The following is a 19219-nucleotide window of genomic DNA, read 5'->3' as shown; positions in this document are numbered from 1 at the left end:
CCAGTCAACAGAACTTCCATCATTTGGCTGCTGTTCTCAAGTTTGCCGCTGAATTCTGGGAAACCTTGAAACCGACAGTAAACAGGCTTACTTTCTTTTAAATCAACTCCACCCTCAACAGATTACTAACAATTATTGATAGCCACCGATTGCATCCAGAGTTAAACCCACTGACCTCTCCTCAAGCACATGTTGTAACTGTGTCAGATTGAAGAAAATCAGCTATGGAGTTTTTGCATCATCCTAAATTCAAACGTATCTAAATTGCTGACAGGTGTACATTTAAATCAAAGGACCAATCAAACTTTTGGAGTTCAATGTCTAAAACAATGAGGCATTAACACGAATGCAAGTAAACACAGAACAAGATTTACGCTCTATTGGTCAGATAAACACACAACGCAGCTTAAAATAATACACAAAGACACCTGTGTTTATGTGGCTATGATACAAAGGGGATCATACCCTCCACAGCTGTTCTGATATAGACAATAACTACACAACTCGCTTCTACTGAGCCAAAGCTGTATAGTAAATCAACACAACATACAAATTCCGTTGTTTTTTGGTAGGTTTCTGGTTTACTTCTGCAGGCCCTGCAGCTGCATCTCTCTTAACACACCACATGCACACTTGACTTGCACCTTCACACACACACACACACACACACACACACACACACACACACACACACACACACACACACACACACACACACACACACACACACACACACACACACACACACACACACACACACACACACACACACACACACACACACTTACATTCTCTTATACTGTATAATATGCATGAGTACACAATGATTCTACAGAGAATGTTTCACACCTGCTCCGCTATCATCTTCTTTGGCAACAGCCGTCAATACCACTTCCTTCCTCCCATGGTGCATTGTGAGATGCTCCCAATAACACTTCTTCACCGACTTCCTCTATGCTTCATCACAATGAAGATCTTCGCTTATCAAGATACTTGTGTTTTTCAACAACAGCACTGAAATGATTAGGACTGCAAGATGCCTTAAACTAGTGACTACCGATATCATTTCATGTCAGTGTGGGTTCTATTTAAGGGATTTCAGCAAACAAATACGATCCACCATAAATCGGAAGATTCAGACTTTGCAACATGCCTGCCTTGATTAAACACCATTAAAAAGGTCAATAAAAACTTTATTTCTTAGCCTGAAGCAGAAAAAAAACATGAAGGAAGGAAGGAGAAGAGAGCTTGAACATAAAAAAAAAAAGATCATGTAATTGAAATGAACTAAATAAACTTTGAGAAATGTGCTTTTTTTTTAGTTTCCAAGGCAAAAGCAATTACTTTTGCTCTTAATGTCTCGGTTTTCAAATGGTGTCATCAGTGGCTCAGGGAAAAAGGCCAGTTTCAAACAATGCTAAGTTTCTCGACAGTTGTCTTGAGTCGGCCTTCGGTTTCTCCGGTGGTGACGCAGTTAATGCACTTACTGTCCATGACTTTGCATTCACTTTGGTTCTTCATTGTTTCGTTTCCTGTCATTCTGTTGGTTCTTAACTGCTGCCCATAGACTCATCTACCACAAGACCAAATATGAGCTGTATGTTTGTGCACTGTGTGTCACAACGACTTCCTGTTTGAGTACAATTTTTTTTTTAACTCCAAATCTCTGTTCTCCTCTAGAATGAGATAAAAGCAGCATTACTAAAAAGGAAGCATTTGACCATGTCCTTCCTCCGCCAAGTCAAGCCCTTTAAACCACTTCTAAGAAAAGTCAGAGCTGCAGTGAAAGACTCAAGTAGAGACGCCACATTTTTAGAAGAGAGCTACATTGTCATTACAAGTCCACAGTGTTTACCACTTGCCACACCTCCATTTAGCAAGGGGCGAGTGTCATCCCATAAACTTGTGACCCACTCTTCAATCATGATGCTTTCTTTACGGTGTTAAATGTTCTTTTTGACTTTTCTTTGGTTTCTGTTTCCAATTTTGACTTTCAGTGATGTTTGGCTGCCGGTGTCCAAATCTGTAAACTCTGTTTCTACTACTCTACAAGATCTGCCATGAATTTCAATGCAACCAGGCTGAATTCATGATTCATGTGTGAGTGTGTATGAAAAACCTGCAAACCACACCATCAGTCCAGTTGAAAACCTGTTGAAATTTTGACAGGGCACTGATAAGCATCAACCAATGAAGCCTGTGGACTTATATTCTTGCTGTTGAACTAGTTCAACACAGAATGCCAAATGTAAATGATGACATATCACATTGGTCATTGTTTCTCTGATCAATCTTATCTATCGAATTTATCTACCGCTTATATTTAAAGAAAACCCAGTTTTTCAAATCGGTCAGGTCAAACTAAGACTCCACAAACATGTCAGCTCCCTCTAAGGACTGTTAGTAAAAACGAGGGTGAAATTTAATCATGGCCTTTTGTCCTGTAAATCTTACAAGTTGCCTCAGGACACCTCACACACTGACGACACTTAGCAACACCTCTGGATGAAGTGCTGACACGCATTCTATTCGTTTTTTGATTTAACTGGTATTCTGGCAGAAGGACAGTTTCTGGTTCACTTCTACAACATGTTGACAGACGATGAGTAGCCCTTAAGGAATACGAGCAGTTACTCATTAACATACAAATACATCAAGAGTCTTAACTACACATGGGGTTAAAAGTGCTTAAACATGTCTCTCTTTCTGTTGCCCAGGGCCTAAGTGTCTGTATTTTCCATTACTTTGTCGGCTCAGTAAAACAAATTGAAGGAAAAGAAATAAGGGACAATTTAATTTAATTTAATACTTTAAAAACGGCATCTGAAAAGATCTCCGTTCCACCGACGCCTCACTTATGGAGAGCAGTCACGTCTGGATCGAGAGCGTATGGTCCACACTAAAACACAAACTTCAAACTAGAACAGGAGCAGCAGCGCCTTCGGACACTGTGTGGTGGTTTGACATCAACATAGCGAAAGGGGTGCACTTTAAATCTAAGATGCATTGGTGTGGACCGTTCCACACCAGTACATCGTGTACACACACAAGATAATAGAATTAGTTGAGTCAAGAATGAAAAAAAGAGGTCGAGAGAGTTCCTCAAAACCTGCCAACTTTCACACCTCCACACATGGTCAGTCACAGATGCAAACACGCCTGTTAGAGCCTTCACAATGTGGGTCAAACGCTGCCAACAAGCCTCCACACTATTAAACGAGTGAACAACTAAACTAAGCCAAGCTGCCAACCTGCAGAACCAATGCTCCAGTTATAGTTAAAAATAAAGCCCGGAGGATTAACTGAGAGCTGTAAGATCTGTCACTTCTCTTCGGGAGCACCAAGACAAATGGCAGCCAACTTTGTTTATTCATGGACTTCAAGCTTTTTCCTGATACCAGTTCAAATGCAGCTGCACTCGACTTAAAAAACCTCTGTCAGATGTCGTTCGCCCTGTTTTCTTAGCTCGACCTTTCCCGTCACTCACTGCTTCAAGAAAGGCAGAAAAACATCATCCTTCACAGAAGAGCGGGGCGCTGAGGAGTGAGAAGAGGAGTCCGCTTCATGAAAGGGAACGTGGCCCCTGGCTCTTTCAGCTGAGGCCCGGGTCAGAGCGGAGAGCTACAGTAGTAATTACCGAGAGACTGATTGCTGACAGGATCTTCCAACAGCCTGTGGTTAAGTGGATGGAGCTGAGGGGGAGGAAGCTTCAAATGCACAGGAATGACAGACGCTCCGCTGATGACTTGTACTTCGGGGTGGTTCGGGGGCACGCATGCCATTTCGCTTTACTCATTCTCCTCTCAGAAGTTACATAAAACCAAATCAATTGAGCACGGCTTACACTTATGAGACTTTTTGACTAAGCAGAAGTGAGAGCAAATTGCTCACTAAATGGCAAAAAGATCTTTATTTAAAGTGTCTCATTAAACCTCCTCAGAATTTGAGAAGTGTTTTTCGAGGCTGTTACCTCCTGTCATTTATTTGTTTTGATCAGCGCTGCTAATTTCTGAGACTTGATGTAATTTGTTCCGTGTTGTTTTCGTAGTGAACGCTTCAAAAGCAGCAAGTTGTCCTTAAACAGATTTGAAGCCACTTCCCTGACAGAGTGAGGGATGTGTGATTGTGGCAGGCAAGGCATCGCCACAACTGGTACGGCGCACTGTTTTTCCATCTGCGTTCTGCCAGCTTCTTCCCCAGGGTGGTCATTTGAGAGCCCCTGGGAACGTTCGTCATGACCATATGGATTTTCTAACCTGGTATTTTAGCAAACCAATCTGTCCCGTCCATGCGCCTGGTTGATTTAGCTGCTGTGACGGAGACGGCTGTATTTACATTGGACAGTCAAGCACTGATATATAGCTGCAGTGGCTGGAATACTGCATATGTTTTAAAATGATTGTATTATTCCAACCTCGTAGTCCCTTAGGGATTTAGGGTTTTCACACCTTAAAGTGCTGACAAGGTTTGTGATTTAATTACATGGTTTACATTTCATCTGGTTAGTTTTGGTTTCACTTTGCAATGTAGGGAGTGCACTAAAGATGTATGACATACGTACGTTGTGTTGTCATCACCTCTGAGGGCTGCGTCTACCTTTACTTGACATTGATGGTTTGTAGGCAGGCGTGTGTGTCTGATGTCAGTGTGTTGTCAACCGCAGCATGGTTTAAATGCACCAAATGAACGTTTTCATCGTCCAAACATCAACATCCAACATCAACTTCTTCAAACATCATATCATCGGGGGTGAAGACTTGAAGAAATACTGCCAGCCTGGATAACTCAACTTCTGGAGAGACCAATAAGGCTTCAGATATGTTTTCTTTGTCACTATTTGATGCAGTTTCAACATCCTGCAGTTAGTGTGAAAGTCCAAAGTATCCAAAACGGTCATACTGCAAACAACCCGAGCCATGATTCAGGCTGATCCGGACCAAGACCACCTCTTTAGGTGGGACTAACTTTTGGGCAGATGGTCCAAGGCACCTTTCACACCAGTTATTTTGGTACATATTAAACTGGAAAGTACAGGGAAGGTGTGACAGTTCCCTTAGATCAGCTGCTGCACTCTTTCTTCATTTAATTAACAAGGATCATAGTAGATGCAGAATATTTCAGCAACTTGAACAAGCAGAGAAAATGTTGGCATCTGATCAATAGCCCCAATAAATATCCGTCACCAGCCAAACTGAAGTGGAGCAAAACGGTGATCTGTCATGGCCGAACAAGAGGCTGTGTATCATTAGGCTCAGTGTATCTGCCTGGGTCACTGACCCGAGCTGCCACACTAACTTACCTCTGATGGTTTCTTGTGCTGGTGGCGAACCCATGTGCTGCTGGTGCCCATATTCTTGGATGACCTGGACCACGAGGTCACCTGACCTGGAACAATAAAAGTAGACCACAATGATCACTGCAAATTATATAAACAAATATCTTTTTACAGTATACCCAGCGCTCTTGTGTTCAGTGACAAATTAGTCTAATGTGACCCTTTCTTCCGCAAGCTCGTGACACAGTTGTCAGGACAAAGTGTTTCAAATCTTCTGGAGCGGAGCACAAAGAGAACATAATCTGTGTTTAATTTGTCAAGAATGTGCATTCATGAGTGTAAATGCTGATTTGAAGTGAGGAAAATGAAGAACAGGGCTTTGGCTGGAGATCAAGACTTCTTTTACACATCAAGCGCTCAAATTCACCAAAAAGAAAACTTTATTGTCCCGTTGGAGGAATCTGTTTTGTGGAATGAATATGAAAAGAACCCTCTGTCTTTGATTTGGTAAATTATTACGGAGCAAAAATGCTGGTCATCAAGCTCAAGTTCTTTTAATTAGCACATGGTTTGGTTTGAGAATTAATGGAGAAAAAAAACAAAAAACAATAACCGTGGCATTACAATCACTCCAAGTCGGACATTTAATTGACAGCAGAATGATGATGATCTATTAATGGGTGTTATAAGTAATGGCAGTGTAAATAGCCTCTAGTTAAGCAGTTATTCCACTGTGGTCCTTTACAACCTCATTAATACAGAATTTAATAGCAATTAAACTGACAATGGCGCCAATATCCCACCCACCGCTTCAATCAGAGGCCCTTACTGTTCCCATGTATATGAACGGAGGCCACGCTGCTATGGAGGGAAGAGGGCGAATGTGCGTGATACCGTTCACGCTGTCATTCTATATTTTATTTTAAAACCTCTGCAGCAGATAAAGCCAAAAGCTCAATTCCATCTGTGCACTGTGAAGGAGGCGCCCCTTTAAAACTGCATCACATTGGTAATTAAATTACATCACAATGGCATAATGGAAAACAAATTTGCCAACACTGTGTAATATAGCACATTGTAACCATGAGTGTGTGCGTGCGCGTGCGGGCGGCCTCCCACTCAACATATTTCCCTCGCCACCACAGGAGAACTGCCACCGCGCTAATTTTACTTGTGACGTCTGAACAACTAACAGCGCCGAGGGCAGAGCTGCTGTCAGGCTTGTCTTCGCAATTACTGACTCCCGCATTCGACACATACATATTCACAGAGTATATAGAGCTGCTAACACATACATGTATTTTGCTAGATATGAATGTTCACCCACTATCACTCATTCTCCACTATATTTGTTGTACGGTTTTATACACTGACCACTACACACACACATAAACACACAGGTTCACTGCCACAGCACGACAGGAAATATGAATTGACAGCCATGAGTGGGGAACAATTTAAAATGATTTCCCACTCAGCTGCTAAAAGGCCGATATAATATATCCATAGATTGTGGGAGAAAAAAGCTATCCTCTATTCTAAATGGTGGCCTCCAAAGTGCACCACCTTGCAGACTGAGGAGGGATGATGTGTTGCAGACTCTCGTCAGTGCAATAACAAACACCTCAAAATCAAAAATGCTGAAACAGTGTGAGTGGCGGTGGCATTTTTAAACACATCTCAATTTGTAAAGCTCAACAATGGGAGAGTTTGGAGTGACGTGTTAGACAGCAGCGCTCTGCACTGCCATCATGAAAACACCACAGAGACTCAGGAGAATCACTGCCAACAAGCTGTGTGCGTGTGCGTGTGTTACAGTGTGCTAATCTGTAGGACATTTTTGGGTATACTCATTCATCTGCACCCCATCGTTTGTGTGTGATCATGTGTGTGTGTTTTTTTTATATCCACACGCCCCACGAGAGGCAGCTGCACCACCGCTGTGGCCAGATAACCAAACGGGTTGGAAGTTACCATTGCGGCCCTGTGTTAATTAAAAGCCCTGCTTGGTGCACAGCATCCAAAATTATCATGGGCATCCTTCAATTAGAAACCTGATAACCTCCAGTCAACAGATGCAGCCGTGGCCCACACAGCAATGGCCAGGGGAAGCTAACGGCTAACAGCTAATTACATGACCGACAGTATGGCCTCAGCACAGGGTGGCTCAGTCAGGTCTGAAAAGACCGGCCATTAAAAGTGTTGTAAAATACTTCTTACACGCAGACCTGTGACCCTGTGCAAGGTTGTTTCTACCTCCGGTGGTCTTGCTGCGTGAAACAGGTGCTTATATTTCTAGTTTACATCACTGCAATAGACTGAATTAAATTAAACTAGATCAAATTTACTTTTAAAGTGAGAAATTGTGCTTTTCCCGATTTCCTTTACTCTGTCAGTGAGAAATTGTGCTTTTCCCGATTTCCTTTACTCTGTCTTATATGGCTTTTTGTGTTAGTAAAAGGCCTGTAAAGTTAAAAATCCCAAAAGGAGCTCCTAGTGCTCCTGAATCTCCTGAAACACCTCATCAGTAGTCCACACCATCAGAGCGAGGTCACACATAGGCAAGAGTTGGCGTTGGCAAACCTTCGCCTCCCATTCACATCCAATCTGTGCAAGCGAGGAGGTGAGTAAAACATTTGCTTCCTGTTTGGGAGGCAAATCTCGGGGTGGCATCGTGTAGAGTTCAACTCTGGTGAACTTTGACCTGCTGTATTCGCTTTGCATATGTGTGACCTGGCCCTCATGATGCCGCGTATTTGAATAATGCCGGCATGACTCTGGCATGTCACCTAACAAAGTCAGAAAAAGTGAGAGAGAGAGACTAATATTTCCTACACGGTCTGAGAGCTGCCGACTGTGATCAAAACAGACTGGGCTTTATTGGGACAGGGGGGGCTTGAAGAGACTGTTAAAACGTATAATATCTAAAACAGCTGAGACATTCCACACCATAACAGCTTTAATATGAGAAATGGATTTAACCCTGAAAAAATAACATTTTGAATGAATTAGATTCCAGAGAAAGAAAATAACAGATGGAAATACTTCATTAAAACACTGCAAAAACATTTCAATGCAGAAATGTAAGACTCTCTAATAAAGAGGCAGATTAAGCCACTGTAGTTCTTTAATTTACAGAACCACACTTTAACTTTAAGTGAAGTCTACTCAATAGTTTGTTTTCCATCTCACTGATGTATTTCATTTCCTGCCTATTCTGACCTGACAGTGTCATGGGAACAGCCAAAGAATTATATTTGCGTGATATTGTAAAATGCAGGCCACAAAATGCCAAATATTAGTCACGTTGAGCTGCCAAAAGCCAGTATGATTTTTACAATGAATTCAAATCTGCTAGCTGTCTTCAGTGACTAAATCTTCCTGGTTTTGAGGAGAGTAATCATTCTAGAGAGCCAAGAGCACTTGTGTAGTAACTCTGCCGTTTAAAGACAGTTTATTATCAGATGATTTTTCCAGCCGACACTGCCAGTGACGGTACTGTGTTAAACCGTCCAGATGTCCCCACCATCATGCGGTGTAGCACTTAATGTCGAGCTCAGTGGTTATTTGAGTCCGGGTCATGACTGTGGGTACATCTGCAGATCCCTCCGTCATCTCATATCTGTTTATGAGTCAGCATTTTAAGTGCAGGCTACAAAGGAAAGCACCTAAAATATTTTGATTTCACTGATTTTGGAACCTCAATCTGTGTCGATGAGCAGCTCATAAAGCACTCCCCTCTGAGACTGGGCCTGAGACTGCCAAGATCTGAACGTGGGGAGTTCAACAAGTGCAGTGAATAACAGTGTGATCCTCCTAAAGATTTACTGAGTTGATTGTGATAACATCAATCTGCAGGTCTAATTGTTTTATCAATAATGTAAGAGTTGAAGATATTTTATGGGAAACTAGAATTACTGCCCTGGGATTGTCTTCCTCCAGCAACCAGTGCAGTTCCATTCCACATATAATTAGCTTCCAGAGTCATATGAGATCACCATGACATTTGACAACTGAAATCTAATCAGTTCATCTTTGAGTCCAAGTGACAACTGGTGAAGATTTGAAGAAATGTGAGGCCACCACGCCCACTAAAATCGAATCAGTTACCCGTGAGTTTAAGTGAATTTTTTTTGCAAAATTTGAAAGAAGCCTTCTGAAGATAACAGGCAAAAAAGGGTAGAGAGGTCACAGTGACTTTGATCTTTGACCTTCAAATTCTGATTCAAGGAAATGTTTTAACCAGATGTAATGAAATCCCCTTTGGATGATCCTGATACATATCAATACCGAAATCGAATCGGGTCATCATTGAGTCCAAGTGAACGTTTGCACCAAATTAAAGGAAACTCCCTCATGGTTCTCCTGAGATGACGTGTTCACAAGACCAAAACCATGTTCTCACCACTAAACTCTAATCAAGTTCATCCATGACTCCAACTGAACGTGTCTTTGTTTTTTCAAATCGGCGTTCTTGAGATATCTTGCTAGCACGAATGGGACGACAGATGAACGGACAACTGGAAACTACAATGCCTTCATGCAGTGGCTGTCACCAGCATGGAAACATTAACAAATATATAGGTCTAATAGTTCTATCGATGACATAAGAGTTGAACAAAGGGGAGATGATAAATATGTTCAACAAGCAAACAACAGCAACAGGTGGAGACGATGTTTCACGACAGAGCTAGAGTAAATGCAGCCAAACTCACACATTTTAAATGTCTTATCCAAAGAAAACAGACCGTCTGTTGTGATTTCACAGAAACTCTTCATCAAGAAACAAGCCACAACTCCACGCCACCTGTTTGTTGGATTTTAGAATTTAAAAAAACTAGATTCTGTGCCCATGCAGCACCACTGATAAGAAAGACTCTATGTGTTGTTGGCCGTATTTTCATAGTCATACAGAAACCGGAGACAGACCACGGCTGCACAGTCATTTTTATACTGTGGCTGTTTTCAGGAAGGGGAAGTCTTAATGAGCAGAGGAGACAATGGCTGTTTCACTGGTGGAAAGTCTATAGGGAGAAAGTATGAATATGAGAAATACCCTGCGGGAGTTGACTAAAATCTGGGAGTTCACTGTTCAGCAGCAGCACGAGAACTCACTTTACTGACACCTACAAGTTTCCCCCTCTCGCTACCACACACACACACACACACACACACTACCCCCCCCCCCCCCCCCCCAACTTACTGTCTGTGGTGTCAGAGTCATTGCTGCTCGTCGAGTATTTCCTCCTCTTCTTCTCGCTCTCCATCTGTCAGGGAGGGAGGAAAGGGGGCAACAGAGAGAGAGGGAGAGAAAAATGACGAGTTAGAAGATGTTCACCATGAAAACACAAGTGTTAATGAAATAATGCGCTGATGGCACCAATCTATCAGAGGCTCCAGCAGGCAGCCCGCCAGAACAAACTGACTTGATCGCTTTTACATATTAACGCTTCAGACTCGCCGGGAAGCTCACAATGATACAGTTGTTCTGTTCCTTCACATACAGTGGGAGTCCTTGTACAAGACGCCTGTGAACTCATCCGGCATTAGAGCTGTATTCACTGGGAGCTATTGTGCATGTCCCCTTTTTTATCCATCTGCTGCAATACTGTTGCTGCTTCTCTTTTCATTTTATAACCGATGAAAAATGAATCAAACTCCAGCTTCTCTCAACCAGTATTCAGTTATTTCCCTGAAAAGGGATATAAAAAAAGCAACGTCTTGGGCGAGGATATTTTTTAATAGCCATAATTTTGTTTACTTGCGACTTTATTCTTTTAATGCTGAGAAAAACTGACAAAAATGATTATTCTACAATCCAGTTTAATCTGTACAGAATTAAAATTGCGTAAACTCGGTGCAAAGTTTTCCGTACAGGATTCACTGACTTGTAAAGTTTTCACTCACAAAAATACTGACATATTTAATTCTGAGCTTATCTAAATGGTGTTTCATGGAGCAATGCATAACTTCAATGGCAATGTAGTCATATTTCTTGCAGTCATACAGTGTAGGGATGCAAAAATGCACTATTTGAAGTCATGATGTCATTCGCACCATATGATCTATGTACGGTAAGCAGTTGGTCATGTCTACATACAGGATGCATTCAAGATACCTGGAAAAAGGCATTTTCAACCATGCGTGACATCATATCCTGACTTCACTGTGACCTTTTCATGCACTTATTTTCGGACATTATATGACGGGGAAATTCCACCATGTTTCCTCTTATCAGATAGCATGCCGAGAAACACCTTAATGCATCAGCAGAAAGATCTGCAGAAGATTGTTAGCAAGCAAACAAGGACGTAAAAAAATGAGTTATTTAAATCTCTGCTTTGCAAATGTGTAATGGCACAGTAAGATATATTTGTGAGACTTCAAAATTACACACTTTGCATTTTGATGAGCAACACTGAAGGCAAACATAACACAGCTCAGTCAAGCTTCTACTGAATCGACTGCCACATCTTTATGAATGAGTCTCCATCAGGGACCAACATACTTGAAGAGCATCAGGAAGTTAGGAGGATGGATAAAAAGTGATGCCAGTTGAAAGGATAATGTTTCTGAAGTTAGTTAAATGCCACATGGAAAACCCCCAAACCCTTGCTTCTTGTTTAACTTGCACTTAATTAAACTTTGCATCACACCTATTTTCCAAATGTGACAACGAGGCGTGATGTGATGTGTTCATTCTAGAAGTGTTGCTCAGAGAATACAATTTCACTTTGGGTCACAGGTAACCACAGCAGAAAGCTAATTTTGCCGCGGAGGTTGAGCATCACTTCAGAGAGAAGAGAGGGGGGAAACTGACCCGAGAGGTGTGAAGCACAGATGAGGAGCGGCTGCTAATTTATCTGTTTAGCATATAGATACCTAGAGAGTGTCTGATTCAATTTTGTTTCCAGAAAGGGAGAGAGACAGTGAGCGAGGGACGTTGAGACTGAATAAATAAAAGGAGACGTTACGGGCAAAGAGCGGTCCAAGAAGGAGTCAGAGATACAAAGAGGGAACGTCAGAGAAAGAGGACGGAGTGCGTCAGAAGGAAAAAGGTCGGAAATAAACCAAAGAGGAACTGTCAAGAAAAGGCTTGTTAGAAAGCACATGTGGGACAAAACGGATTTGAGATGAGAAAGAAGCAGCAGGGTGGTGAGAAAGATGCAGAAACAGAGGTCTGACCGACACATGAGGGCAGAACTATTTTCACATAGGGCTGGGAAAAAACCCAATTCCAATAATTATTGCAATATAATGTTATCCAATTGCAATAAAACATAAGCTCAGTATTGTTTCACAGAAGTGTTTGTAATTTTCTACTCATGAAGATCCAATGCCATATCTTACCAGCTCACTATAAAAGCTTCTCCTAGATAAAACTGCAATTTGTTATTGGATTGGTACTTGGAATTGGCTAATGAATATAAAGTTCAGTTATCTGGATCGGTATTAAGGGGATAAAGTTATCAGAACATCTCTTCTAAAAGTCAGACTTAACCTGAAAGAAATCATATGAACTAATGAAATATAAAGTGGAATGTAGAAACAGCCGACTGATTAACAGGTTAGCAATGTGTGTTTTTCCATCATGAAATGCTCCAGGAGTTAAAGCAAACACCTACAAAGCCGTGGGTCCGACGCAATTAAAAAAGTGACCAAAATGAAACATTGTGTTACCTTGAATAAAACCGGGGATTTCTCTGTGTTTGAACATAGTTTGGAACATTTTGGATAAGGTGAGAGAAAAAGTCATCAAAATATACAACATAGGTCTAGTTGATTTGGGGATATTTCCAGGAATCGTTAGATATATCTTTAAGGAAACAAGAACACCCTGATCATAACACGATTGAATAAACAGCCAGGAGCAATGACATACTGCCGTGATCATGATCGCCACGATGCTGTATTGTGATTCAATGTGGAACTAATCTTTCTTGCAAACACTTCTAATAAAGTGCCCCCGAATAGGATTAAAGAAAAAAAAAAAAAAAAAAAAAAAGATCAAGGACGCAAAATAGTGCAAGGATGGAAAAAAATGCAGCCTGAGGAAATGTGTAATCTCTTGTCCTGGTAAACAAAAATATATAGAGTGCCGCTGAAAATAGGGAAAAGGAGGGTCAGGGTCTATCATGGGAGCATAAAGGTAAAGACGCTGAAACAGCTAGAGTCAAAAAGTCAAAAGGAGGTTTGGGCGTACTGATGCACTGAGGCAGGACAACCAGAAGAGGAGGAGGGTTACAACCTTCAGTGTGGGGAAACAAGATTTATGTGGCCGTAAAACTGGGCTATTCCCTCGTATCTGGGGCTCTTCCAGCACCTCGGCCTCCGACACTGCCCCCACACAGTTAACTACTCTGACATTTATGCTGACAGAACAACACAAGCGCATCTTTGCCCTACCTCAGACCACCATCATACACCCTCATCTCTCTTTAGTCCTATCCCAATCCAGTCCTCCCTGTCTTACAATAACAGGGACACAGGGAGTCTGTTGAATAAGGTTAAGTACACTATTGACTCTCTCTGCCTTGCTCGATTTTCTCTCTCTCCATCTCTCCACCTCCGCTCATCTGTCCAGCTCTACCTCGTCGTCCTTTGAGGAGATTGGTTAAGTACATCATTGACTTCCTCCATCTCTGTCCGTCTGACTTTAAGGCTGCACGCTTGGATCAGTCTCAGGGTTTCCCCTCGCCTATTAAACTCTGAGGCGACCCACTTAAACCACACTCAGGGCTGTTTTTTAGTTTTTTGTTTTAGCAGCCCAGTCATTCTTATTTCTGACCACCCAAAGGAAAATGCGAAAACAAAGCAAAAAACTTCCAAATGAATGAGTCTGTTAGAATCATTTCCAACAACAAAAGGAGTCTTGTGGCAGAATCATAGGCGACAAAAACACAAGACGCTTTTGTGTGTGATCCAACCAACTGACTGACTGAGCACAAAAATGTTCAACGGAAATATCCACCCAGGTGTCGCCCACAATAGTCTGTATTTATACCCGTGCCTGAAACTGTGAAGGTTTATTTCTCATGATTAGTTCAACAGAGGGGAAGCACCATCCGTCAACAGATTTGTTGCATCAGATGTAAGAAACACTCCTATTTGAAATCAGGTTTATGAAGCCATATATCACGACCTGTGAGGCATTTTAATGCTTCAGAAATGTTGTAAAAGTGAACGCTTTAGTTTGTGAGACATAAAAAAATAAAACTCCTCTAGTTTCTCCATGGCTGGACTAGTGCAACAGTGTTTCCAGGTTGCCTTACTAACGCCATCAAATATCTGAAAGAGCTTGAGGGTGGGAAACCTGTGGAGTCGCTGACAGACAGCACGACAGAGTTACTGGTTGGTCAGGTGGTCGGTTGTGTGAAGGTGGAAGGAACAACAGCATGAACTTCACAATAGTGCCAAGCCATTCCAAGGAAAGGTTCTCACCCAGCTCCTTCGCAGGTTTATTAGGGCATCTTGGGCCCGGCTGGAAGGTAACACACACAATGATAATGTCAAAGGTCAGAACCCAGATCAACAACGACAGCTAACAGAGAAGAGTAACGCCAAACCTGACCAAGACAAAAGATGAACACTGTGCGGCTGGCTCCAGAGCAACGGTCAGGCATTGTCAGGTGCAGTATTTCTCAGTTCCTGAAGAGTCACAGACGACATGTTGGTGTGTCACAGTACAGCAACATTTCTTCATCTCTGACCCATACCACCTCCTTCCACCAAGTTTTTGGGTAATCCTACTTACTCACAAACAGACCAAACAACATGCATGGGTGACCCCCCCCCCCCCCCCCCCCCCCCCCCAGCTGACTAACCAACAGGAAGCCAGTGTTGCAAGGTCAGAATAGGTTAAATGATCCAGTCTAACTTTTACTGCAGTTCACCGACTCCTATTTTGGTGATTCACATGTGTTACATGTACAGACTGCCCTCTCAGCAGTGGAGGCAGCGCATTGAGGTTAATGGTTCTGTATTGTGTTGCAAGATTGTGGACATTTCTATTGTGGCTTTTTTTCTCTAGCTTCCAGAATTGTTACCACTAGATGACAGCCTGCCCCTCAATGATTTGCTGTATAATCTTGGTTTTTGTTTGTTGTTGTTTTTATGACAACAGTCGAGAGTCATTTTGATTCTGGTTGCATTGGCTGCACCACGTTTGGATCCACTCTCAGCGTTTTGGTTGTAAAGCTGTTCCTCGGTATTCTAAAAGCGCTACTTTCGAGCAGAAGCCAAAATACTTGGCTGTTTGTACACTTAGTCAGGAGGGAAAATTGAAGTATAATGATTATAACGATTTTCTCTCGGTGCCGCACCATTTCTTTTGCAATGCTTCCACTTTTCTTGCTGCTTTGACCAGAGTTGGGAAACCACCACCAGTCGCTCTGGATAATTTGGGCTGCTTAAAATCTACCAGCAACTTTCACAAAGAAAATTCACAATGATTTCATTTTTTTGTGTAGCCGTAATGATTACTGATAACTGTTTTTATTATATTTTGAGGCTGTTGGATTTAAAAGAGAAACTTTTATGCAAGCTACTCTGCCTGATAGATTACATCCAATTTCAGCTTTTACTGGCTGGGGTTCAGTGTCTCTGTGACACGCAGTCGTCATGGGGCCTGAACCTGTAATTATGAGCCGACAGGACAGTCTCTCCATCTCATTGCTCTGGTTGCAGTCCCACATTTCTGAAAGTGTGTGTAAGGGGAGAAACCAGTGGCCGGTTAAAGTGAAAGAACTGACGGTAATTGGAAATGTCACTGTATCTCCTTAAAAATCCCCCTCCCTCTCTCTGTGGAGCCAGATCACCTACGGCCTGAGGAAGACTAACAGCTCTGCAACTGCCAAGAAAAGTCTCTAAGTTCATTTTCTCAATCACTCTGTCTCACTTATTCCCTCTCTCTACCTGATATCCTTCCACTCTATCCACATCCCTAGTTACCAGGTCGACCGTATGTCTCTCTCTGTATCTCTCATGCAGTACACACAACTCCATCTCAATCAGTCCAGTGAACCAGAGCCCGGACTTCAGATTGAGATATTTCTCGTTCTGAGGATCTGAGGTTCTGCTGTCGCCCAGTGCAACTTACAGCCCCTTTCACACCGGATAAAAAAAAACTAACACCCACCGACATCTGGATTTTGCCTTGAGTGGAGAAGGGAACAATCAGCTTTCATTCCCAGGTCAGATGAGTTTGCAGAAGCTACGCGTATGTATCAGCTCCAGCTACAATCATCAGTGATGGAAACGTGACACCCGACTGGACATGATAACTTTCTCCACTTCTCCAGGCACCCTGCTATGATGTACGTCATAAAGGCAATGAAAGCTTCCTGCCTTTGTCAGCTACTTCTGAGACTTTTCCAGCTCAGCCATGAATTATTTTTGTCTGCATCCAGGCAACATGATCAGTGGCCAGTGAGTTTTAAGAGAATCAAGTGACATGTATAAAACTTAACTACTACAACAAAGTCATGTTCCTTGATGACGCTTTCCAATGTTTACAACCATTTTCCAGCGAGTTTGTGGAGTCAACACAGGATAGTCACCAATTCCAGGGAAGAAGTCGCCGATCATAAATAATAAAATAGATCTGGCATATTTAGAGGGCTGAGATCTATGAGTTTATGAAATGAGGTGCCGCATGATTGAATTTATTGACAGTATATGTTTCATTATCTTTATATCAGTATCTGAAGTTTGTACTGCATCTTGTTGCAATATGCTTCATCTCGTACATAAGTTTTCTGAAAAAATGCTTCATATTCACTGCTTACCTATTTGCTGTGTTGCATTTGACTGCCTTATCACACTATTGGTTTTTGTTGCGTTATGATCTCACACTGTACCATCACGGTCTACACCTGCACTCTGTCAGAGCTGAGCTGTAAAATAGCTGGAGGCAACCAGCTGTCGAAGTCAATGAAACCATGTTGTACGAGTGAGAGAATACTATCAGACAGAATTAAATACAACAGTATCATGAAATAATGTGGTTGTTGTAGCTGAACACTGTTGACCAGTAAATTACAGGTCTCCTGGCTAAAGAAGGGGGAAAGATATGAGAAACGAGCAGAGGGAACTGAGGATGAACCAGAGATTTAGAAATCAATACGGGTGAGAAGACAGAGATCATGAGTCAAAAGAAAAAATGGATATCTCAACAGTTAGAGGCAGAAAGATGAGTTAAACTGTAAAAAAATTAAAAATAAATAAAGAACACGTCTCATCTCCACACAAACAAAAATAAATTTCTACGCGCTCATATATACAATATAGAACATACAACCACATATTGGAAAAAAAAACATGTGAACTGCACATAAATATGAATCTCCCCTAACTTCCTACATCCTGCTGTAATCACCATGCTATATTAAACCCCAGTAGCTTTGCTAATGAGCCCATTAATTTAAATAATACGCTAATGGGTGTGAATATGAACTCTATGTCTTAATGAAACAAGGAGAAAGTGGTTGAAGAAAATGTGTTTTTCCTTGTTAACATGGAAATCTAATAAGAGGAACCTGCAATGCAAGTATAAAGATCTTTATAAAGGTCACTCCCGGGGGGGATCTTAGGATAACGAAAGGAAAAGAAATCCAGAGTCAGGCATCGGCAAGTAACAAATCTATGTCCCAATCCAATGCTACGTCATTAAATATATTAAGTTTCACCTAGATAAAACTGCAATTTTACTTTCCGGGAGATCACTTTATCTTGGCCATTCTAAAACTGACAAGTACAGTTTTTTTCTGGTGAAGAAAATGTGATATCTGTGAAGTGTTGGCAAGGTAGAGCTAAAATTTCAACAAATATTCATGCTGGAAAGTCCCACAATCTGAATGGTGACCTGTGCTGTATGCAAAACCTCAGATTCAAGGGATGGCTCTAGCATTGCCAATTACAAAACCGGCAATGTCATAAAGCATTTGAAGAGGGACCTGAGCCAGGCCACACAATGGTAGTTTGTTTTTCTAAAATGCACTGGTATCAGTGTCTGTGGATATGCAAAGTCCAGATATCGGAATTTGTTTTGTGAAGGTGAAAATAATACTGTTACAACTTTAAATCCACCAGTTCACACCTACCATTAGAACTTGTCTTCACATAGACCTCGAGTGACCACACGTCTCAAATGCGCCCTCACATCCTGAATAACTGAGCTGTCAATGTGAGGTCCGTGACAGATGTTAATGCCAGCGGCAGAGAACATAAACACACAAACACACACACACACACGCACACACAAACACACAAACAAGAGCTGAAATGGCCAACAGCATGTCTGGGTGATGGATTTTTAAAAGTTTATGACGGTTCAAATGTAAATATGAGCCGAGAACATAATTCTTCTCGGTGTTAAAATAAACTTTCTTTAAACTCAACTCCTAAGTCTTGTGCATGCCACTATCGTCACTTCAAATTACAGAAATTGACCATAAACATCCAATACAGCAGGTTTTCTGTGACATGCCGGTCAATGGTACAAAAGTGTTTAAAAGCATAAATATCGAAAACTCCCGAAACTGAAATTCAAACCTGGCTATGACTACAAAAGCTGCCTCAGGTTCCAACAGCCATCCCCAGCTCTCATTTTCATGCCGGTGTAAGCCACACTATTTTCGGAGGATAGTTTACTGTCAGCACAAAACATTTACAATAAGACAAACAGCGAGCAGGGTGCGTAATGCATGCTGGGAAAGCCAAGTCGCCTGGGGAGCTAATTAATTGGCTGACTATGACACTGTCGAGAACACTGTGTGTGACTGAGCATTTAAAAGGGAACTGTTCACTGAAATGTGCAGCAGGTCCGGCCTGAGAGAACAGCTGTATCTGGACTCCAAACCGCAGGTGGGACAGAAGTCATGTGTTGGATACTTTAAAGCAGGGGTGTCCAAACTCTTTGTCCCGAGGGCCACATGCAGAAAAAAA

The 19219-nt window shown here is 41.9% G+C and overlaps 1 protein-coding gene across 1 annotated transcript in view; it reads right to left on the bottom strand.

Annotated features, from left to right (window-relative positions):
• Nucleotides 1-19219, bottom strand: part of jade2 (jade family PHD finger 2) — a 162369-nt gene that overhangs the window by 130006 nt on the left and 13144 nt on the right. Inside the window, exons 2-3 of the mRNA XM_062405859.1 lie at nt 10479-10542; nt 5300-5385 (exon numbers count right to left, since the gene is read on the bottom strand). Coding sequence (XP_062261843.1) covers nt 5300-5385; nt 10479-10542 — 150 coding nt within the window. The remainder of the gene's footprint in view (nt 1-5299; nt 5386-10478; nt 10543-19219) is intronic.

The sequence above is a fragment of the Platichthys flesus genome, chromosome 15, assembly GCF_949316205.1.
Source record: "Platichthys flesus chromosome 15, fPlaFle2.1, whole genome shotgun sequence".
Lineage (NCBI taxonomy): Eukaryota > Metazoa > Chordata > Actinopteri > Pleuronectiformes > Pleuronectidae > Platichthys > Platichthys flesus.
This window is presented reverse-complemented; position numbering and strand designations above follow the sequence as displayed.